This window comes from Anabrus simplex, chromosome 3 (genome assembly GCF_040414725.1).
Source record: "Anabrus simplex isolate iqAnaSimp1 chromosome 3, ASM4041472v1, whole genome shotgun sequence".
Lineage (NCBI taxonomy): Eukaryota > Metazoa > Arthropoda > Insecta > Orthoptera > Tettigoniidae > Anabrus > Anabrus simplex.
The window spans coordinates 24,523,208-24,548,389 of record NC_090267.1 but is presented as its reverse complement, the minus strand read 5'-3'; the positions used below and the strand labels follow the sequence as shown (position 1 = coordinate 24,548,389).

Below are 25,182 nucleotides of genomic sequence, written 5' to 3'. Positions count from 1 at the left end.
CTTTGCGAGCAGACAATGAAGTGTTGATTGTTTATTGCACTAGCCTCAATTGTTTTTTCCCACGCAACCTGATAAACACATCGCTGGATGTGAGCCGGTAATGTTTTCCCACTCTTGTAGCGCTTGTTATTGTACCTTTCATTGTTTCCCTTTCAATCACACTTGTTTGTAGGATCTTCTTGTGATACTTAATCAGTTTTCTGGAGTAAACATGCTGTTAAGCACTGAACAAGCTGCAAAATCCGTGAAGTTGGTCGCAGCGTGCATCACATTGCAGAAGTGTTGAGGACTATACCTTCTACGATTTCCAGAACCGTACAAGGGTACAGGGAAACTGGAGGCTTTCCAAGAAGACCAGGATCAGGCCCAAGAAGAGCAACATCGGGGAGAGATGTCCGTTTCTTTCAATTTCAAGTTCTCCACAATTGTCACACCACCACCGTTGAAGCATGAAATAGACTCCACCAAGGTCGAGGGGTCAGTTAGTGAGAGAACCGTTCAAAGAAGACTGGAAGAAGCCAATGTTAAGTCCAAAAGTCCTGCCACAAGTCTGAAACTCACCAGAGAGCATCACACAGCTTGACTACGCTTCGCAAGGGAAAGGAGCCCGTCAGTACTATCCAGAGAAGAACGCCCTCCTGGAAAAATGAGAGATGATTTCTCAACAGGACATCACCGCATTAATCAGCAGCATGCCTGAAAGGTTGAATGCCATCATTGGTGCAAGAGGTGGCAATACACGCTTTTGAAGATGCGAACACAGGTCCCCGAGATCGTCTCTGAGGTCTGTGAAGTGCATAACATCCAAACAGCAGTGCATTACTTTTATGAGCTTACTCAATATCTTCTTGAAATGTGCATCTCTGGCTTAATTTGTTCAATTTGTTTATAATCGTCTTTTCTTTTCATTGTTAGACACTTAGCTGGGACCATATCACAATATTCTATCATAAGATAGTGGATTAGTGTCATAAATTTAAAACAAATTTCAGTTTTGAAAGAAACTGAAGTGTTGCGTTTTTCTTGCCGCTCAGTGTATGTGGGTTTGTACCACATGTCCTCCTGAACCACTGGAGTGATTTCAACCAAACTTGGTACACTTATGTCTTAGTATCAGGAGACAAACCAAGTGGGGGGAAGACACCCCAAACACCCTTATGGGCCACCGAACGTGGGGGCGATAGATTAAAATAATAAAACATAGTCTCGAATCCATACTTTTCGGGGTCACTGAGATGAACAGTGACATTCCGGGTTTTTTAAATGTCCAAGTTCAGCCTCCTTTATGTTGGGGGACCGAGGGGGTGTGGGATATGAAAATAATGGAAAATACTGCTGAATCCATAGTTTTAAATCAAAAATAGTGTCGAATCCATAGTTTTTGGGATCGCTGAGATAAATAGTGACACTCCGGATTTTTTCAAAGTCTAAGTTCAGTTCCCTTTGGGGTGGAGGACAAGGGGGTGTGTGAGGTATAAAAATAATTGAAAATAGGGCCGAATCCATAGGTTTCGGGGTCGCAGAGATGAATAGTGACACTCCAGATTTTTAAAGTCCAAGTTCAGCCCCCTTTGCTGTTGGTGCGAGTGGGGGAAGGGGTGTGGCTAGGCGAAGAGACATTAGCTGCTGTTGATATAGGGGTGAAACTTCAGATGACGACGGTGAATTGTGAATGATCTGAGTATTGGACCAATTTTATTTACGATTTTTGTGATGATTTTATTAATTGTAAGCTGTTTGAATTTATATTTGTGGTATATTTGAAGAATAAATAGGTATGGAAGTTTGATTTTTATATTTTTCCATATTTTGCCGTCTCAAATTCAGGGTGCGGGTCTTATTTGGTGGCGGGTGGTATTCGGAATTATACAGTAATGTTATTAAAGTGGTAAAACAATCTGGTTAATGTCTTTGATTCAAGAGATTAAAATTTGTGATTATTGACTTGTAAATACGTAATTGATTTATAAATATTTTTATAATTAGCTACGTTTCTGATGAGTACTTGTCCTCGCTCCTAAGTGCTTCAAGAAGTTTGTCGTCTTATCTTTTTATATAAAATTAACAACTTCAATTTTGGATTTAAATTTAACTACCACAAAGAGTGACTTTTATTCTAAATATTAAGCTATTATAAGCTCCTTATGCCATCTCCAGAATAAGGAACCATATTTACCAGATTTCATTTCAACACAGCAATTTACGTATTCTTTTTGAACTTTTAACTAACTACTTGTTACCACATTTAAAAAACAAGACATTCGTAAAGATCTACAATAAGGATTGATTATAAGATTTTGTCATAAGAGTACTTATAACTACTATATTCTACTTGCTAGTAATTTTATACACATTTGTACCTAAAACAGTATCCTCTTATTTATATTTTAGACATATAAGAACAATCAGGATCCTGATCTATCTTTCTTTCAGGTATGAAATTTTTAGGCTGATGATGCCTTCATTATGGGTGAAACATGTCCCTATATCTAATATGTTAAGAACTATTTCTTACATTTAAATAAAAAAACTCTTATGTATTGAACAGGTGGAATTTATAATCTAGTATTATTATTTGTCTTTAAGTACATTTCAATACAGACCATAGCATGAGATTTGTAACATGTAATCTTTGCCTTTTTCGAAGAGATCTTCTCGTAACCACATCTGCAGTGATTTCTTCTTGCCATTCATCGGAAGATTCATCTTTGAGTTGTTATACGTACTTATTTTGTAGTATCACTTGCATTTTGATCTTTTTTGCACTTACACTCGTATTCACTCAAAAATTATTCTTCAGTCCTGTCACGGTCGCCAATGATGTATTCACGAAGATGCACACAACATGCTGTCACTTGCATACACTGTTTTTATTTACAATTATTTACATGTTCCACATCAATAAACTACCATTTTTAACAACTGCCTATCACGAATAATCAGAAGGTTAAGACTGCCATCTTGAAACAGCTGACTGCTACTGTAGCATGTCAGCACAAGCACAACACGAGTTCACAAAAACAGCTCCTGATAAACAATAACTCAACTCCACCATCAAGACCACCTCCTTATATATGTTGCCTGGCCAGGCTTTCAGAAGGATATGTCACAACATATCTTCTCGTAAATTCTTGTTTGCCTATTTGCCTAGTTATAAGGTAAAGAACTTTCCACCGAGCTCGATAGCTGCAGTCGCTTAAGTGCGGCCAGTATCCAGTATACAAGTAACTGTTCTCAGTTTGGTTCCGTATTGAAGATGACGTAAATCACAAATATTATAATAATTATTTATAGATCCACCTGTTCAGTACAATACAATCCAATCCAATCCACTATTTCATGTGGTTAAGATTTATACATACAGTAATACTTAAAATTTGTAGGTACATGTTTCACCCCTTTTTATTAAAAAAAAAAAATTTTTTTTAATGGGCATCATCAGCCTATATCAATCTTAAAATTACTGGATATGGGATCTTTCTAATCTTCTAAACTATAGAATAAAATGTTGAACAATGACTTCATATAATGTTATATAATAACATATAAAATGAGGACAATGCGCATAAAGTTTGTTAAAAATACTGTATGTTATCAGTTTTGAAAACTATAATGTGGTTAATCTCAAATATGTGAACGTTTAAAACAGAAATGGATCCTCTTCTTATACACCATTAGGACTATGATGGCCTTGAGTGTGAAAGCGCAGTCATCGAAGGGGGATATTTGTTCCCATAACATGAGTTCAATATAATGAGACCCGTGTCAAATATATTTAAAATAGAAGTGTGAATGTATCAAGTGTGTTCAAATATATACGGTTGATTTATCAGAAAGTCGTAGAAAATAAGATGGGACTTCTTATAGGAGACTTTGCTAATGATAAAATGTTGAGGTGTCAAAGGTAGCTGATGTCAATGCTTAGTTATGTTAGTACGGTAATCAATTGGATCCAAAAGACGGTCAAGTGGGTATTGTTATCCCTGTTGAAATGTTTATTCGAAGAATGATAGACTTTTCACTCGTACAGTCCGACGTACCTAACACGCACGCAATAAGAAAAGGCCAATGTTAGCGCGAAGATCAAAGAAGAAAGGGAAGGATTGAACAACAAGTAAAAGTTACTCACCTTGCGCAGCGGTGTGAGGAGCGTGGCTGATAGTGTATGACTGACGTAAAAGAAACGTGACTGAGGAAGATTTGGAATGTAGGGGAAGGGGTGGGTGGGTTGGATGAAGCGGGGAAGGGAGGGAGAGAAGGAGGGACTACGTTTAGGGCGGGGCTTGAAGGGTGTGGGAACTGGGATAATCGCTTCGGGAAAGTGCCTTGGATTGAACGTAAAATCGATTTCTGATTTGTTAGATTAGTGTTTCTGAGAATAACAATAAGTAGGTCAAATAAAATATTAGGTTCTCTGAGATGTCATTAAGATTATAATTAGGATTAAAGTACTGGTCTAAGTGTATAAAACAGTTTTCCATTATATTAAGTTAAGGGCCTTTGTTTACTGTTTCGAGGATATCCTTATCTTGCTCTATGCTGGTGAAACTATGGTTGTAATCATGCATATGTTGGCCGACTGCTGGGGATTTATTGTATCTTATGGCGTTAGTATGTTCCAAATATCTTATACTGAAATTCCTCCCGGTCTGCCCCATGTACAAAAAATTACAGGCATTACTCTTAATCTTGTAGACTCCCGATTTTAAAGATCTGTTAATCCTATTGATAGATGTAGTATTATGTAAAATATCTGCACTTTTATTGCTGATTTTAAAAGCTATTTTTACATTGTGTATTTTGAAAATGTTAGTGACGTAGATTTCCTTATTAAATGTGAAGGTAGAAATTGTACGGAAATTGGGTTTTTCTTTCTTAAGTGTGGTTTTAGGACGATGTTTGTATTTGTTGATTTTTCTTTCTATAAAATGACTATTGAAACCGTTTGATTTAGCGATACTGCGGATAGTGTTCAGTTCGTTTTTTAAATCTATCTTAGACAACGGTATATTGAATGCCCGAAGAACTAGGCTATTGTAAGTCGCTCGTTTGTGGGTCTGGGGGTGTATTGAATCTTGGTGAATAGTGGAGGTAGTTTGAGTTGGTTTCCTGAAAATCTTATAAGTTAAAAAGTTCGGGTGTCTGGTGATGGTTACATCTAAAAATTTATTTTTTGATCAATCTCGGTTTCTAATGTAAATTTAATGTGAGAATCAATGTTGTTGAGTACGAGGAGAGTGGTAGCAGCGTCGACTGATTTTTCATCCATAATTACCAAAACTTCAACATACCTAGCCCAAAAGTTTTGTACGTTTTTTTTTACATGTCTGAGCCATCTGTCTTGCTTTCTGTATCTTCTGTCCTAATGGTACTATATTTAGCTCTTCTCTGATTTTAATTTTTTGAATTCTATCTCTTGTCTTTTTAACCGATGTTCTTGAAAATTTCATTTCTACTGCTTGGATCATACTATCTTGTCTCTTATTAGTTACCAGAGTTTTTAGTCCGTATGTTACAATTGGTATGAAATACTGTTTATATATTGTTAATTTCGTTCTCTTGGGTAGTTTGTCATCCCATAAAAGCTCTCTGACTCGATGATAAAATGTTGTACCTTTACTTAGTCTGTTATTAATTTCAGTGTTGATTTCATTACTTCCATTAATAATGCTACCCAGATATGTAAATTGTTCTGCATTCTCTAACTGTTCTCAGTCTATGTTCGCTTAGCTTCTCTTTTTCTACACGACTACAGTTTTCTCTTTACTAATTACCATTCCAAACGCCTTCAGATTTTCATTCCAAATTTTCAGTCTCTTTTGTACTTCTTTTCTCCCTTTCCCCAAATCACCACATCATCTGCAAATACCAAAGCATTCAGTTCATCTTCTGATACTCTGTTTTATACGTTTTATGATTTCATCCATCAATATAATAAACAATAATGGGGATAGTGCACTTCCTTGCTTGAGACCTTTTTTTTTGTTGAGTCACCACTCCCCACTTGTACATGCGAGCACAGAAATGGTGTCCCGGTATAAACAAAGCATGGTATACCCCCACCTCCACGCTTAACGCATTGCTGCAGGTAGACACCCCGCTACAAGACTCTTGTGACTGAAATGGGCAAGGTGGTGGATGTATAGCAATACACACACTGTGCCTTCAGCACTACCCGTTTACTCCCTCCCCTCTTTTTTGGTACAGGAGTGGCCTTCGACACTACCCCTTCACTCCCTCACCTCCTTTCAGTACTGGAGTGGGGCAGTGTTGATTGTTTACGTCGGGACACCATTTCTGTGCTTGCATGTACACTGCTTTTACTCTCATGATACAACATTCTTATCTTGTTAATTAATGAGTTTGGTACGTTCCTTTTCAGTACACATTCCCTTTCATGTTTTCTCTTAACTGTATCATAAGCTTTTTCAAAATCCAAAAATTTCCTTGTTCCTTTCCAGATGTTTTTCCATTATCGTTCGCTCTGTAAATATCAAGTCTGTTGTTGATCAATTCAGTCTAAATCCATATTGTTCTTCCTCTATGTTTCTATTATATCCCTCAGTCTTTTGTCTATGATTTTCTCCGTTATTTTTAGCCCATGTGATAATAGGGTTATACCCCTATAATTTTCACATATCTTCTTATTTCCTTTTTTGAACAGTGGTACAGTGCTTCCTTGTTGCCAATCTTCAGGTATCCTTTCATCGTTCCATATGGCATTGAGGGCTCTGTATAGCCACTGTAGTCCAATACTTCCTGCTGCCTTAATCATATCAGCATAAGTTACAAGATTGTGAGCAACTGCAACGTGACCTCGAAAATGTTGAGAGATGGACAGCAGGCAATGGTATGTTGATAAACGGGGTTAAAAGTCAGGTTGTGAGTTTCACAAATAGGAAAAGTCCTCTCAGTTTTAATTACTGCGTTGACGGGGTGAAAGTTCCCCTTGGGGATCATTGTAAGTATCTAGGTGTTAATATAAGGAAAGATCTTCATTGGGGTAATCACATAAATGGGATTGTAAATAAAGGGTACTGATCTCTGCACATGGTTATGAGGGTGTTTAGGGGTTGTAGTAAGGATGTAAAGGAGAGGGCATATAAGTCTCTGGTAAGACTCCAACTAGAGTATGGTTCCAGTGTATGGGACCCTCACCAGGATTACCTGATTCAAGAACTGGAAAAAATCCAAAGAAAAGCAGCTCGATTTGTTCTGAGTGATTTCCGACAAAAGAGTAGCGTTACAAAAATGTTGCAATGTTTGGGTTGGGAAGAACTGAGAGAAAGAAGAAGAGCTGCTCGACTAAGTGGTATGTTCCGAGCTGTCAGCGGAGAGATGGCGTGGAATGACATTAGTAGACGAATAAGTTTGAATGGCGTTTATAAAAGTAGGAAAGATCATAATATGAAGATAAAGTTGGAATTCAAGAGGACAAACTGGGGCAAATATTCATTTATAGGAAGGGGAGTTAGGGATTGGAATAACTTACCAAGGGAGATGTTCAATAAATTTCCAATTTCTTTGAAATCATTTGGGAAAAGGCTAGGAAAGCAACAGATAGGGAATCTGCCACCTAGGCGACTGCCCTAAATGCAGATCAGTATTGATTGATTGATTGATTGATTGATTGATTGATTGATTGATTGATTGATAGATACTATCTTCATTAGTTTCTTGTTTATATGTATGTGCATTATTATAATTCTTTCATTTACATACTCAGCTTCAGCTATTGGTTGAACATTCTGATTCATTCCAAAACCCACTCCATTTCTTTTCTCTTTACTCTTACCCATCCAGTACAAGGTGTACCCCTGTCTTAGTTTCTTCAATCGTTTTCAATTATATCCATCTATTACACTTGCGTCAAACCTTGTGCATATTTGTTGTGTGTGGGCAAAGAATATTTGTTTTTATTATGCGATTAACACACCTCATTTTGGTTTCACAGTTTTGCCTAATAATAAAACCCCCTGTGGGTGCGCGACACAGGTGAATACACCCATGGTATCCTCTGCCTGTCATAAGAGGTGACTAAAAGGGGCAACCAAGGGAGTGATTGAATTAGAACCATGAAACTACTTGTGGTTAGTACCATCACGCGGTGAACACAATGGGTCGCCTTTACTTGCGAGTAGTACCACTGTGTTAGGTACACAATAGGTTCACTGTGGGTTTCCAGTACCTGTGTTTAGTACCACTATTTGCAGAATATCACAGGCTTACGTTGCCTGTGATTTGTACCACTATGTGAGTGACACCATTGGTTTGCGTTGCCTGTGATTTATACCCACTATGTGAGGAACACCACGGGATAGTACAAGTCTCTGTGGTTAGTACACGTATGTGAGGTGCATCATAGGTTTGCATTGTCTACAAAAGGTGCCATTATGTGAGAAACACCATAGGTCTGCATTACCTGTGCAACGTTACAATACTTGTGAGTAATACCATAATGTTTGGAACACCGTGAGTTTGCAAGTTGTAAATCTCATTATAGAGCCGTATTGGAATTCAGAATAAGAAGTTGTTACAATAATAAAAACCACCTTTCCAATACATAGTAATCCTTTATATTTATGCCATGATGCATGAGCGAAACATGTCCTAATTTTAATATCTGTTAATGGTTTTATCCTAAATATAAAGAATTACTATGTATTGGAAAGGTGGTTTTTATTATTGTAACAACTTCTTAAACCGTGAGTTTATGCTACTTTTGATTAGATCCACAACTTGAGAAATACCATGGTGCTACTTTACTAGTGATAAGTACCATTATGAGGGGCCACTGGCCTGGATTTTGAACCCCTTTAGCCAACAAGCATCATCGATTCAAGATTGTGCTTTGGAAGCAGTCCCTTGGTCAGTAATATAGTATCTGGGAAGGTAAAGCACTGCAAGTCAGATCCACTGATTGTTTTAAATTCATATTCATCCCTTCATTCTTCATTACCATGTTTTGAATTCTGGTCAGTGGATGAATTTTGAACTTTTAAATTGTCATCGTATTTTGTCTCATTTCGTACCATTAAGGGCCGATGAGCTAGATGTTAGGCTCCTTTAAACAACAAGCATCATCAATAAAGTGACCTTGGCGCGTGGTAGCCTGCCAGTTCATTCTATCTCTCTCCAGCACAATTGCAACTCTACTCCGCCATGCGCCGTGCCAGCCAGCAAGATACAAGGATTGTCCAGTAGGTGCATTGTCACACCAATTTTGAATCAAGATTTAGACACCTTCCAGTTCAAAATCGCAGCTAAATTTTTGTGCATTGCTATTTTATGGTCTCCTCATCCTCTCAGCAAAAGTGCATTGTTGGTTTCGGTATGACCATATCAATAGTTCTCTTGTAAGGCTTAAAGTCTACTATTTTCTGGTCCCATCAAAATAGTTTCTTCAAGACCATATATTGATACCATATATGTTTTAATTCAGAGTGACTTTCAAGGAGTGAGGAAAAGATTTATCTCAGAGAAAGTGAAATACAAACCCACAGAATTGTGAACCATTTTATATTCTTTTGCTGATTTCTTGTTTGCTAGTGTTATCAGGTGAGATGTCACTGTCTAAATTATGTCTATGGCATCCTGACTGATTTTAAGGTAGACTATTTCTGTTCCTGTTCATTATGAAGTCAACTGATATATTTTTGCTTATTTTTAATCCCATTCAGGAATTTAATTTGTGCAGAATGGTTTCACTTCAACAAACTATAATGAAGGTGTTACTTTTATTTGCAAATTCTAGTCATCATTATATAATGGATGTTGGAGCTGCCTCTGTGGATCCGTGGTAGAGTGTCGGCCTCCGGATCCCAAGATAGCAGGTTCAAACCCGGCAGAGGTAGTCGGATTTTTGAAGGGCGGAAAAAAGTCCACTCGGCACTCCATGTCGTACGATGTCGGCAGGTAAAAGATCTCTGGTGATACGTTTGGTATTTAGTCGACAAAATTAATTAAATCTCAGCCATAGACACCCAAGAGATATCCGGTTTACTCTGTCTGCCATCTGTCTAGAGTAAAACGGAACGTCGAAATTGACGAGCAGACAGCCAGATGGCGTCAAATCGAAATGTCTGCACACGGTAGCTGAGGCCATACGCTTATTATTATTATTATTATTATTATTATTATTATTATTATTATGGATGTTGGATTTGAAGAGTGTTATAAGGCAGTCAAAATAGTAATTAGCAGCTGATTGTATTAATATAATGATTTTCTTGTTTGTAGGACGACTTCAGATGATAATGCCGAGAGGACCATTGCTCAGTTGCATCTCATTAGAGTTGCCTGCCTTGTACTGCCATTCAGATTGCTTGCTGTGCCTCAGCGGTAATCACAGTAAGGCCTGCTTGTCTTGACGCCACCATTATTGAAGGGTTGTCAAGATGGGCAGTGCCTCTTCTAAATTCAAGAAGTACCTTCAGCATGGAGATGAATTTGCTGCTATGCAGGTAAGATATACCGTATTGAATTAAATTAAAAGGCCTGTTATTTGTCCACTGTTGCAGTATAAATGCAGTTCAGCTGTAATGAAATTACACCTTATACATGTCGAATGTTACCTGTTATATAAGTTAATCAATGTAACTCTGTGTTAATTATTTGTTCACTTGACTCTCTCAAATCCAGCCTCTAGCCATGATGTTTGATCTACTACTGAAGTCACAGTTTTAAATAAAATCATTCACACATTGTTGGCTTACAGTTAACCCTTGATTGGGCAAACGCATGATATCAGGCGTTTGGACATGCTCTTTATATTATCTCATGAATCAAACTACTAGTTATTGAAAGATGCTAATTATGTGTCAATTGAAATAGAAAATGTTATAGTCTTAACATATTTGGAATATAAATAACTGTTCTTGTAGCATCATCTTGTTATTCCTTGTAATATCCTGAATAAATCAATGTTCTATTTTGTGGATACATGACTTGTTATTGAAAAATAGTTTATACATTTGCATATTTTACTTAGCCTATATGTAAAACGATATGAAACAAGCTGCCGTCTTGCGCTAGTGTCTAGTAGGCAGTCACTCGCTGGCACATTTAGTCACTAGTTTTTCTTCTGATATCATTCTGAAGTGTTGATGTGCACTCAAAAGTAATATCGAAATTTTTTTAAGTTTATCTAACAGACTGAATTTGCTGGCTGGTGAGATAAATTTAGTGTTGGCAAGACATTTTTTTGATATCTTGAGTAGGCTAATATTCCGACTTGTTGTCAAGAGCTGTAAGGGAAATAAGGGGTTGAAACCACTACTGATCCACCTTTATGGGAGGTGTGGATAACAAAGATAAAAGCATTTACCATGCCACTTGTTCCAGACCGACTAGAAGGTACTGAAAGCAATTTTTTTTTTTTCTTCTTTCAATCTTTTAGATATGTCCATTATTTGATCTATACATCCAGTACATGAAGAACACAACCTTTACCAAGACGAGACTTCACGGTCAGTATAGTTCTAGGATTGGTAAATAAACCAATCCCAATTCCTATAGCAATTGTGGAACCAGCAGGTCATACAGGATGCCCATCTCATGTCCTCTAAAAATTGCCACAGAATAATAATACCTGTGTGTTGTCTGCTTGGAAGAAAATATGATGAAATCTACATACTGGTGCATATAGTTCACCAAGGTTATCATAAATTAGCACACTTCTGGAGGCCCGACAGTCGTAGAGAAAAAGGGAGACCCACCCAAGGAATTCTAAGTGAAGTGACAAGTTGTGGTATACAATTGGTTTCTGAACTACATGTTTCAACTGAGGACAGTGCAATAAACTACATGAATATTTTAATTTGCTATAACACAGTGTTCCTTTTGTATATCTCATTTTTTTAAATTTTGCCTAAGTATAAACATAAGTACAGTGAAAGTTTTGCAAAAAAAATAAATCATTTAAATAATGGGAATAGATTTTGTAGTGTTAACATTTTTGGAAGATAAATAACTGTTTTAGTAGCATCATGTTCTTATTCCTTGTAATATCCTAAATAAATCGATGTTCTATTTTGTGGATACATGACTTGTGAATGATTTTTGACAGAATTTATACTTTGAGTCTGAATGCCAGTAAAATATCCCTGCCACTACAGGATAAATGAACACCAGTTTGAGGGTTAATAGCAGAAGTACAGCTGTAGTGATTCATAATAGCATAGAAGCTCATCTCTTCTTATTTAAGGTCTTGGTAAATATTGAATTTTCAAGACCATGTTTCAAGTAACGTCTAGTACATTGACATGTTCCACAAGCTTCTAGGAGGAGAGGAATTTGAAGATGATACTAAGTGGCTGAGTGAGGAAATCTGTGAAGTACACCAGATTTTAACCAATGAAGATAAAATCAAACATGTGCAGGAGAGTAAAGATGAAAGTGATGAAGAAGACATAGCACAAACAGGGATTTTTCACACTGCTGGTGCCCAAGTTGCAAATATTTTCCTGGAGTGTATAACTCAACAACCGTGTACTGAAGGTGCAGTCCCAACGTAATGCTCTTAGTGTTTTCGTGCCAAATGCTGCCATTGAGCAACTTTGTTGCAGCAACTAAAAATTCTGGATGTGTTTCATAGCAAGCAATACTGCATCTAGGAAATTCAAGGAATTACATCTCTACAGGAAATAGCAAAAAGTAGGTCTTACGATGTCCTGAAAAAACTGAGATCATATTTACACATCCATAACAATTTGATGGGCAAGATCAAAATTGTTGATAAATTTAAGTATTTAGGAGAAAAATGAAATGGCGTATGGCTTAGTGTCGGGAGTGTCCGAGGACATGTTTGGCTCACCAGGTGCAGGTCTTTCCATTTGATGCCCGTTGGTGATCTGCACGTCTTGATGAGGATGAAATGATGATGAAGACAACACTTACACCCAGCCCCCGTGTCAGCAAAATTAACCAATAAACCCGGGAACCCTACGACCAAAGGCCAACACGCTAACCATTCAGCCATGGAGCTGGACTATTTAGGAGAAATCATAACTTATAATCTTAATGAGAAACCAGCTTGGCATAATAGAATAAATCAAACAAAGCATATTATATTATCAAGACTACATAGAATAAAAAAAGCTTATAGATTGCAGCAAAATTAAGACATTATAAAACAGTCACACGGCCAGAAATAACTTACAATAGAGTAAATTAATATATTATTTTTGGTCCACCTTTTCAATACAAAATGTAAATAGTTTAAATTACATAGGGACTAGTTTCGACCTAGTAATAGGTCATCATCAGCCTGAAGTAAATTAAAGCGTAAATATCGAAGAAAAAACAATGTAAACACAAGTACATTTTTTCAACTACTAATACAGTTGAAACGGACAAACTACGTAAGACAGAAAGAACAATAATTAGAACATGCATAAATAAACAGTATCAAGTTAATGGACAATGGAGAATAGCATGAAATAAAACAGTTTATAAGGAAATTGAGCAAGTATTGAGCATGATTAGGAAAAAACGTATATCATTCTTTGGACATCTTATCAGAACTCCTGATACCAGAATTGGCAGAAAATAATTGAAAAATTATGGAATAGCAAGACCAAGATTAAATGGATCACGGAAATTCAGGAGAATATTAAAGAACTACAAATAACAATAGATGATCTCAAAAACAAAACAGAAAAAATTAAGATACTTCAAGACACACACACCAGGCTACAGACCAAGATTGCTGCTTGTTGCTGATGATGCTTGTTTTTTAAAGGGGCCTAACTTCTAAGGTCATCGGCCCTAGACCAAGATCAATAAAAGGTCTAATGGGAGGGTATTTTCAACAGAACAAAGGAAGGCAGCATCTCTCAGTATGAAAAAAATATATATATTGGGCTGATAGGAAATCAACAAATCCTTTGTATAATTGACTAGAGTGGTTCAATGTAGGCCATAAAATGTAAAATAAAAGAATAAATTATTAACAGCAAATATATCGCAGTTGGGAAATATCCCGATGGCAATGGTCACTTACAGTAGTGTCATAATAAAGTTAACATAAAACATAATTACAAAACAACAACAACAACAACAAAAGTACAACAAGCAATTCTATGGAAAGAAAATATTAGAAGAAATGAAGAAATAAAGTTCAACATTCTAAATCCAGCATTATCATATACAATTTCACAAACAACTTAAGTATTTCCCATGCTCAACACTACGGCTTACAGTACTATAGGTTGAGCGTGACTGTTATTGCCTTGCACACTTTCCTACCATAACCCCGTCCCCATGTACAGTCACTCAAAGAATGAGTGCATGGTATTGTAGAAGTTCATCGCAGGTACACTTCTCCCAAGCGTTAGAACGTATAGATGTAATGTTTGTTGTGAGTATCGACATGGAGGCCAATTATATTTTGAAAATAATTAAAATTAAGCCTGATAAAATATTAAATGTGAGGAACATTCAATATTATGTGCTCATTCTTTTTTTTTTTTCCTTTTTTTTTTTGGGCACTATATTTATATCACTGTGTCTCTCCCTCCCTGCCAGAACAAATAGCCATCCCTGTCTGTCAGTGTGTTCCCCCTTTACGTTTCTCCCCACAGTGTTTTATTACTCTATCATGTTGACATTTTTCTGTACCATACTTCTGTAATGAAACGAGTAGGATTATTGGAAGACCTTATACTTATAGGAAACAGATGAAGATTGACGACTTACTGTGTAAGTGTGCACGACTAGAGTGGGTCCAAAGTTCTTGGCTCCAGCTTTCGTCACTGTAGGATAGAATAAGAGTGGTAGTAGTCATTGTTGTCAAGTGGATGCTGTAAAAATAAAGAGAGGGTGGCTTGAAGTGGTGGTGGGGAGATAAGCAAGACAAAAGGAAGGAAAGAAAGGAATGGTTATCTAATGTGCTTCTCTAGACCTGAGTACCATTTGATGTCCAACTTCGTAATCTCAAAGGGCAAGAGGGTGGGAAGGTTAGGGTAAATGTTTCAGGACTTCAGTACTGTGGTTTGACGGTGCTGGATGTGAGTGGGGACAGGAATATCCATACTATGCGTTTTACAGGTAATGCTGGATATTAGTTAATCTTGAGTATTGGTAGCTAGTGAATGTAGAAGGCTGGTATAATCTGCATTGAAGCTGGTAGATGATGATGATGAAATGCCAGTGCCACGACCTTGTATGAGGTAAGAATAATCCATGACATTACTGGTGAAAATGGTGCTGGGTATATGTAATGTAAATGGCAGGTTTTACAGTGGTTGTGTGTGCAGGGAAAAGAAAGAATATTTTTGAGGTTTGATGGGTGCCTAGATGTGACTGGAGCTTTTAGGAAGAAGATCACAGATGTGATGTGAAGATGAGAAAAGTTTGAATACTTGTTTTAAAATGTGATTGAGACCAAAATGATATGTTCATGAAGGGTAGGCCTACTGGGTTAGGCTGCTTGGAGACCCTGGGTACAGCGTTCATGACTCGGGAAATTTGTCAGTCAACCAGTTGGGTGGGGTAATCCCTAGCAGTAATGACCTTCCTCAGGTTGTCATTGTAGAAGGTATGGGCTGTAGGGGTTGAACAAATCATTTTACCCCAAATTGTAAGGCTGATCAGTAAAGAGCATTTTGTATGATGCGAGTAAAAGCTGTTGTAAAGGAGATTATGCTGATGATTGGTGTACTTGATTTGTACTGAGGTATCGATTCTACCATTCTGGAGGAGTAGATCAAAGCCAGGGAACGTGAGAGAACTGGGGGAGATCTGCCAAGATCTGGACTCTAATTAGAATTGACGTAGTGCAGGAATGAGTGAGCTATGTTTGGTTTGTCATTAGACAGGTAATTGAAAAGTATTGGAAAAGAGAGCTGGACCTATTTTTGTGTTTTTGGTCTTAGAGAAAGCTAATGACAGCATGCCGAGAAGTAAAATACGGAAAGCCTAGATAAACTAAAGGTTCAAAAATCTCTAATTCAGAAATTCAAATGTTGTGTGAAATGTTGTGAGAGCAGCGTGGAGTGGAAAATGGCAGATTGAAGTGGTTTCAAACAATGATAGTACAGCTAGGCAGTTTACTATCCCTACTACTCATCACACTTATGAATATAATTAAGGAAATTAAAGCAGTGGATGCTGGAGAATTAAATGCATTTGATTTTGCTGAAGATGTTGCTATCAGGGAAAGATAGAGCAGAAGGTACAGAGGAGGTTGGATTGTTGGAGCTGCAAGTTTAGAGAAAATAAGTGAACTGTGAGCAAGCGAAAGACAGTGGCAATGGAAATGAGTGGAACGTCTGCTCATTGTAATGTAACACTTGAGGGGGAGAGTGGATTGTGTGAAAAACTTAAGAAGTGTTGTATCCAGTAATGGTAATGCTAAAAATAGTTAAACTAAAGCACAGAATATTGTGTCCAAAGGATCCAACTTCTTCCATCAAGTGCAGATTCTAGTCTGGGACAAAGAATTTCCTTCGAGAGCAAAACAGACTGTTAGTACTTGCCAGCTGCTTATGTGCAACTTGTGCTGTCATACATCATCACGGCTGTTGATTTTGCCGGCCCACTTTATATCAGGTGGGAAGCTGACCTCCAAAATCTATTTTCCTCTTCAAGAGCTCTGTAGCTTGAACTAGTGCAGGAATGAGTGAGCTATGTTTGGAAATATCTGATGGTGTTTAGATCGTTCTCCTGTACAAGAGGATTACCATGTACCATCTACTCTAACAATGCAAAGATGTTCCAGGCATTTAATAAGGAACTGGCCATTCTCAGCCAACCGTTTACTAGCCCACATACAAGCCAGCACTTTGCTCGCCTTCATGTCTTGGAAGTTCATTGCTCCATGGGCAGTTTGGTGGGGAAGCTGATGGGAAAGAATGGTTATAATGACCAAATGAGGCCTGAGAAAGGTGCTGGGAAGGTTAATGAAATGACAACTTCAAGACGACTCCGAGACACTAACACCAAGGCTTTTCTTGAATTGTGAAAAACTGGCCATTTTGGTGACTGGTCCTGAGCCCTATGTCCTCAAAGACCTCAGAAGGGAAGTGAGACTCATACAAAAGCTGCAGTACGACTTCCTGAAGAGGTGGAAGAAAGAGTACTTTCTCAAACTCAAAAATTACTATGAAGTCCATTGTCCGAAAGGAAGATTGACAAAGTGCAGAGTAAGAGATTATGTTCTTTGAGATGACATGAGTCCAAGGCACATTGACGGAGATCCTGCATCACTGACAAAAGACCTGGATGAAATGGGAAGGTATGAACTCTCATCGTACAGACAGGTGATGGGACAACCATCCGAAAGCCCATACAACTGGTCATTCCTCTCAAGATCAACTTGGGTTGGGAGGATGTTGAGGAACAGTACAGTTGCCGGAACTGCCTTTCATTGCATGGTGTCCCGGAACAGCCATCCGAGGATGTCTATATTAAAATGCTGGACACACTGAAAAATAAACTTTTGGTAGAACTTTCAATTCTGGATGTGGATTGCTGCCACAGGCTAGGCCACCGAAATAGAACGTCTGCTGAAGTGGTCTCACAGGGAAATCGACCCATCATTATTAAGTTCCTACGATACCATGATCGTGATTGAGTGTGGGCGCGAAGCGAGCTTTGAAGGGCAGTGGGCTCATGCTAATTGAATCCCTCACAAGTGTGAGAAAATATATTCTTAATCAGGTAGGGGATTTATGGGGACTGCAGAAATGCTGGACTCAAGATGGACGCATTTGTGTATTAAGAGAAGATGGAACTAAATCTCAAATATCCACGATGGCATAGTTAAGAAACATTGCAGAGAGCAGGATGAACTCGTGAAATTAAGAGAAAGAAATTGTGTGTTGTAATTTATATTTATGTGTGTGTAAGTGTGTGCTTGTGAAAGTCAGTGAATCTACTCGCCAGGTTGTTCGGGTAAGCTCATTTTACTTCTTGCTTAATTTTATTTCTTACTGCTTAGTTTCAAATGTTTGTTGACCAGCACAACGGTAATACTATTGACTTGCATTCTTCTCCACAGCCCTCACCCTCCCCTTCTCTTTCGTCCCTACCACCTTCAACAGGACTTGTGTTGCAAGAGCAGCTCAGTAGCCACCCGCGATCGTTACATTGTTGCCACCTAAATGGCCAGTCATTATTAGCTCATATGGAAGAGGTTCAGGCTATTTTTGAAGTGAACAATGTACAAATTATTGGAGTTAGTGAAAGCTGGATGTGTACAGACATGCCGTCATCGGCAGCTAACCTTGACAGATACTCAATATTACGCCATGACCACATTGACAAAATAGGCGGTGGACTTCTACTTTATTACAGAAATGACCTAAAATGTAAGATAATTTCTACTTCTGACCCACGACTTACACTGCGACCGGAATTTATGTTTGTAGAATTAGGCTGCCATAAAATGATACTAATAGGGATTGTATACAAGCCGCCTAAAATAAGACAGACTGATGATTTTGAAGAGGCATTAGCAAATTTTATCTGGGCATACGATGACATTATAATCATGGGCGACTTTAACACTGACCTTTTGAAGCAGAATAGTGACGCGAACAATCTACTGAATTTAATTCTCGCTACGAACATGACAATTTCACCCCTCAACGCTGCTAATCACGTTCATTACTCTGACCGCACAAGTCATACCTTAATTGATCTTCTTCCGACAAATCAACCTCAAAAAGTAATTAACCTTTACATTGCTGAGATAAATTCTCTTTTGTAAAAGCCCTGTGCTGAATTCATTTTAATAATTAACTTCAATACATAAAAGTCGGAAATAAAATGGGAAAAACCAGAGGGTTCTTGCCTGCTTGTCATATATTTTTATACTAAATATGGAAGGTCCTAAACTGATTTTTCTAACACAAAATTAACTATATGTTGTGCAGGAAATTCAAGGTTGTCCAACATAAAAGGCCAACAAATGAACAAAAATTGAACTAATAATTAAAAATAACAGCAAAAAGCTCAACTTACATGTTCCAGTGGCTACAGGTGGTCCTAGCTGTCCACTTCCAAGCACCGATATATAACTGAACTGAAGACAATAACTTCAGGGGTGTCTAAAATGAGTAAAAATGTATCTAAATTTTACAGTAAAATATTATTCAAGATAAAACACTGAGAATGCATTAAAAATTCCTATACATCTTGGTTTGATATCAAAATATAAAAATTGTCCAGACCAGTTAATCAAGGGTTGTACAAAACTGGTAATTCCAAAACTGTGGGTAGCCTACATTTTTTTTCAAATCGCATGTCTTCTTTGGAAGTGTTCATTCGCACGAAACAAGTTCATCTCCTTCAGTACCTTACTAGGGTGTGGTAGTTTCCGAAGCAGGGCTGTACACAGTCCAACGTCGCATTTTTCACACACATATCTACTTTCTTTCCTCTTTTTCTCATCAAGCGTGGTGTTTGAACACACATGGCAGTACCTGGCAGGAAATCTCTTCTTCGGGGTGGGTGGTATAGGGGAAGGAAAATGTCTCTGTCAGTCTAAGCGGTTTGTCCCCGGCTGAAGGGCGTCCTCTTTTGCTTGTAGGTCGGGGTAAATGGAATTTCTGGAAAGTCTCTCGTAGAAGTTTGAGCTGAAAATCGGCGAGTGAAATGTTTTCTCCTGTTTGCATATTATAGAGTGTTTGACAGTTCAAAACTGTAATATCTAGCAGGTGGAATAAGAATTTTCTGTACCATTTCAGGTTCTTCCGGACACGTTCTATGGAACTAATCATCATATCGACTATGTCAACTGATCCCATGTTCTTATTGTACTGAAGAATACACCGTGGCTTTAGTTTAGGTTGCTTTGTCTTCCTGTCTACTTTCCCTGTCGATTCCATTGCATCTGTATGCAGCGTAGTCAGCATACACACTTCCTTACGGTCCATCCATCTTATGACCATCATATTCACTGTGCATTTTGTTTCAGTTTGCCCCAGTTGTAGTTTCTTTGTAAATTTAGGCATTCCCTTACGGTTCCTTCGTACTGTTCCACATGTGTTTATTTTATTCTTATGGAGTTAGTCCTACAGTAGTGGGCTCAAATACCAATTATCGATTCACAGAGTATGCCCTTTATTCAGATACTTCTCCATCAAAGTTTTGACTACTGCACCAGATACACCCATTTCGCGCTCTGGTAAAATTTCTGTTGCTGCCCCCGTTTACACAATAAAATCTAACACATACCCAGTTTCACAATCACAAATAATGAATGTTTTTATCCCAAACTGGTGCCTCTTGGAGGGTATAAACTGGATGAAAGAGAGCCTACCCTTGAATACACACGTTCTGAAATGGACTAAAAACTTCACTGAACTTTCTTCTGAGATGGTCAACAATTAGTCTTATCTTGTACAGTCTGTCACCTTCAAGTTGAGTATTATTGTCACAGAAGTGAATCACACGGAGAAGTAATAAGTACATCCCTTGGCATATAATCTGAAAACTGAGGGGTGGGTAGGAGCGGATCAGTAGACCAGTGCTCCATGATATTCAGCTTCTTCATTCGAACCATTAGCATTGTCACTGCAAGAAATATATATAACTCTTCAGGAGTAGTGTCTCTCCACTGTTGTAAACGTGATTTTGAACTCAGTGGCATTTTCTCCAACACAAACTTGTAATATTTATTTGTTTCATTAGCTGTTTCTTTCATAAGAACTGGTGTAAAAAAACTGAAATGTCCAAAGCTGTTGTTTCCTTCTGTAAGAGACCTAGAGTAATACCACTGTTTGTGTCATCAAAATCGTGCACAACTGGAGTAAACATATTATTCTGCTATTTGAACATAGAACAGGTATGGCTTCTCTTTCTAATGCTTTGCACAAGTGGTTGGACAACGTCTGTACTTTCATTATAATCGGTGTCATCACTGTCATAATTATTCTCGAAATCACTAAAATCGGAATATTCATCTTCCGATTCTAATGTGGATAGCACTCTTACAACCTCAGATTTGGTAAGATCGCGCGCTTTACTGGCGGTCGACATACTGTAGCTTACTCATCCCTGACGTGGGCCTCACTGCTAGCTTGCACGCCGGGCATACCGCAGAGCAGCTCGTAAAGCAGAATGTCGTATTTATCTCAATAACTCATGAATGAATCAACAGATTGTAATTTCGTAACTGCAGAGAGATGCGTGTATCCACGCACGGAGTTTCAACGACTTCTTATATCAACATTGGGAGTATTGCGTTGATAAAGTCAGAAGAATATCACGCTCGCAATATTACGGGCGCAGCAGAGCAGCGGTCACTCTCCGCGCTCGCAATATTGCGAGCGCAGCAATGTAAAGGTTAAGCGCGGACAGATCCCTGCTTCTGGTATCTCTTCACATGACATATTGTACGTGTGTTATTCTACATGAATACCTAAGTACAAACCACGCTACATTACAATAAGAAACTTGAGACATATGGACTGGAATAAACTATGCTACGATGCATATAACTTGCCTGGGGATAGTATACGTAATTTTCAGAACATTAACTCTAAAGTAAACAAATTCAATTCACTGGTACTGGAAATATTTGACAAGCACGCACCAAAGAAACAGGTAAAAATCACCCGCCATTCTTCTGCGTGGCTTACGGCCAAGATAAGATCTGCTATGGCCAGTTGTGGCAAACTGTACAGACAATACAGACAGACGCATGACACAGATGATTTTGAGCGATACAAGATTCTGAGAAACAGCACCAAGCAGTTAATTAGGAATGCTAAATATAAGTACTTTCAGGAAGTGATGAATAATAACAGCCCGAGACAAAAATGGAGTAAATTACGCATGTTAGGTATAGGTAAAGCGGTAGAGCAACATGTACCAAGCATATCGCTAGAGGATTTGAATGATCATTTCACACGGCCAAGAATAGCCTCCACCTCCTTCCCTGAAAATTCACTACCCTTGTTACAAGAGCAGTCTTTGTATGAGCAATTCTCTTTTAGAAATGTCAGCTCGAATGTAGTTAAATGTGTGATAAACTCTATAACATCTAATGCCACAGGTAATGATGACATTCCTATATCGCTTATTAAGGATGTCTTAGGAGGTGTTCTCCCAATACTAACTCATATAACTACTGCCTGACAAACGAAGTGTTCCCAGATATTTGTAAAGATGCACTAATTAGACCCATCCTGAAGAGCTCCAAGTTAGATTCTCCTTCAGATTATCGTCCAGTATCCATCCTACCACCCTTATCCAAGGTGCTTGAATGTCTAGTTCACATACAAGTTACTGAATACCTTACCAAGCATTCCCTCCTAAATCCCTTTCAATCCGGCTTCAGGAAAGGACATAGCACTGCGATAGCTTTACTACGAGTGACAGATGATACCAGATGTGCAATAGACCAACGGGACGTGACTGTACTGACATTAGATCTCAGTAGTGCTTTCTACACTGTCAATCCTCAGTTACTACTGCGGAAACTTTGAGAGCTAAATTTTAATAGTGTATCACTTCATTTCTTTTCATTTTACCTTGAAAATTGCCGGCAACGTGTGACAGTTGGAAGTTTGAGTTCAGGGTGGCAAAGTAAGACCCTTGGTGTCCCTCGGGTCGGTTCTCGGACCACTGCTATTTATCATCCAAATTGGTATATCAAAAGCTCTTAAATTCTGCAAATTGCAAGTGTATGCGGATGATGTACAGTTTTACTATCATTCAAAACCGAGTGATATTGATACTTAGATTACTAAAATAAATTCTGACTTTCAACATCTTAGTGACTATGCAAATAAAAACAGTTTATTAATGAACCCAAATAACTCAAGTTTTTATTATCGGTACCAATAATAACCTATATTCCCTCAAGCAACAGAACATCTCCCCAATAATTTTAAACAGTAAAATCATACCTTACTCTTCTTCATTGACCAACTTAGGAATTATCATGACTGAGACCCTAAACTGGACTCAACAGGTGATAAGCACATGTAATAAAGTACATAAATGCTTATATCCCCTGAAACGGTTGGCTAATGTATTCTCTGTTTGACTTAAAGTTCAAATAATTCGCTCTCTTATACTACCTATATTTGACTACTGTGACACTGTGTTGACTGGAATAACCTGCGACAGTAACAAGAAACTGGAGCGGAGCCTGAACAGCTGCATAAGATATATCTTTAATCTGCGGTATGATGCTCATATATCACATTATAAGGAGCTGTCATGGCTTCGAGTGCACCGGCGCCGTGAACTTCACATGCTATCACTTCTGCACAAAGTACTTTCCACTAATACTCCCAACTATCTGTCTTCATCTTTTTCTTACCTCTCGTCCTGTCATGAACACAATACAAGATCTGGCTCCTCTCTTGCCATACCTGTAAACCGCACTGCTGTATACAACCGCTCCTTCATAATATCTGTGTCTAGGTCACGGAATTTGCTACCTGCGAACATTAGAGACAATCCTTCTCATTGTAAGTTTAAAGTGGCTTGCCATGAGCATTTGCTGGGTAGATCCCACTGACCTGCTGGATAATTGTTGAGTGAATAAAGGAATGAATGAGATGAATGAATGGATTACTGCAGTTACATCATTTAAGTGTTCGTTAGTTTGTGTATTTTAAAATTAGGGATTCTTTCATTATTATTATTATTATTATTATTATTATTATTATTATTATTATTATTATTATTATTATTATTATTATTATTATTATTGCTATTAATATTATTTGTTTTATTTGTATTTGAAATTATAAGTTATGTAAATGTATATCATCTAGTGGTTAAGTGTAAGAGAGAGCCTTGACCCCTAACTTCGCTACCAATAAAGGCATCATCTATCTATCTCTGTCTATCTAACAGGGAATCTGAGAACTATTCTAGTGCTTTCATATATACATATGTATCGATTATTTGAATTGAGTGTTAATGTTGTTGTTTAATGAGAAAAATATATTAAATGTGTGCTTGGTGTTGTGCTTTATCCCCCAACAGTATCTATTGTGATGATGTCTGGCTATCTGAATTTCACACCTCAGTTATTATGCCAGTAACAAAGACAGTGATTGCTGTCAGATGAGACATGTTTAGAACAATAAGCTTAATTCCTCATGCATAGAAAATGATCTTCAGGGACTGGTCAGTTGCTGTGAAGTTACACCAGGTTTGATGACTCTTCACATCATTGCGGCATAGCTGTCAGCTCTTATGTCATTTACTGTTTAATAAAGGTGTGTCTCTTTCAGGGTCTAATGTTCGTTTATACTTCCTTCGTGTATTTCCTTTTTTAGAAATTATTATGGCCTCTTTCGACCATGTTTATTTTGGTTTGCAACCATGTTCATGTATCTTTGTCCACGCGTCCTTCATTCTCTTGATATGAGCATTTCTTCTTTCCTTGGATGATGGTTCTTGTCTCACAGGTTTGACGTTCTTCTCGGCAACCCTCCAGTGCTTGATTTTCTGTTTAAAGACCTTTCCTTCCAGTACATCTTGTTCTGCTTGTTCTGGCTTCTCATGATCTTGCTTTGAGGTTTTATTTCTCAAGCACAGTGTTTGACGCTTGTAGATCCTTGGTTTTTACAACAATCTGGTAGTATCGTGTTTTGACTCCCCATGGTATTGCTTTCTTGTTGTATAGTTCCGTTTTTATGAGTTTCGACTTGACAGTTGACCGGAAGTCAGACATTGGTGTCAAATTGTACAGGTACAGACGGCTGATTTACGACACACAACATGAACGGAAATATATATACTCGAATATAAGTCTAAATTCTATTATTCTTTGTAGCAACTTGCATGGCTTGCATAAAATTAACAATAACACACCACACATTTAGGATAAGGCTATAAGATAAAAATAGATCAATGCTGGAACAGAGAAAATGAAGTTAAATTTCTACTTGCCCTCTAGAAGAGCTTGCGTTGCTAATCGATTGAATTTCTCTGGAGGAAGGAAAATTCCTACAAAGGGAATACACCACTCATTTCTGAGTCGCTATCGGCATTGTCATAGTTTGTTGAGGTTTCGCTTTGCTTGACCATAACGAGATTGTCTTCAACACAATCGTCTGCGATACTTTCCTTCTCCCAAGTTTCACCTATCTCGGATTGTGTCTCACAACCTTGACCCAGTCTTCTGCACTTACACGGCCCTTGGCTTCCCAAAGAAGTCTTTCAACTTCCGAAACTGGGAAGAGTCGCAAATCAGTTTTATGGCATTAA

General features: G+C 38.0%; 1 protein-coding gene across 3 annotated transcripts in view; it reads left to right on the top strand.

Annotated features, from left to right (window-relative positions):
• LOC136865936 (uncharacterized) overlaps window positions 1–25,182 on the top strand; it is a 360,192-nt gene that overhangs the window by 47,101 nt on the left and 287,909 nt on the right. For all 3 annotated transcript variants that reach the window (XM_067142491.2, XM_067142489.2, XM_067142490.2), the window contains exon 2: window positions 10,240–10,463. In XM_067142491.2, coding sequence (XP_066998592.2) covers window positions 10,398–10,463 — 66 coding nt within the window. In that variant the 5' untranslated portion in view covers window positions 10,240–10,397. The remainder of the gene's footprint in view (window positions 1–10,239; window positions 10,464–25,182) is intronic.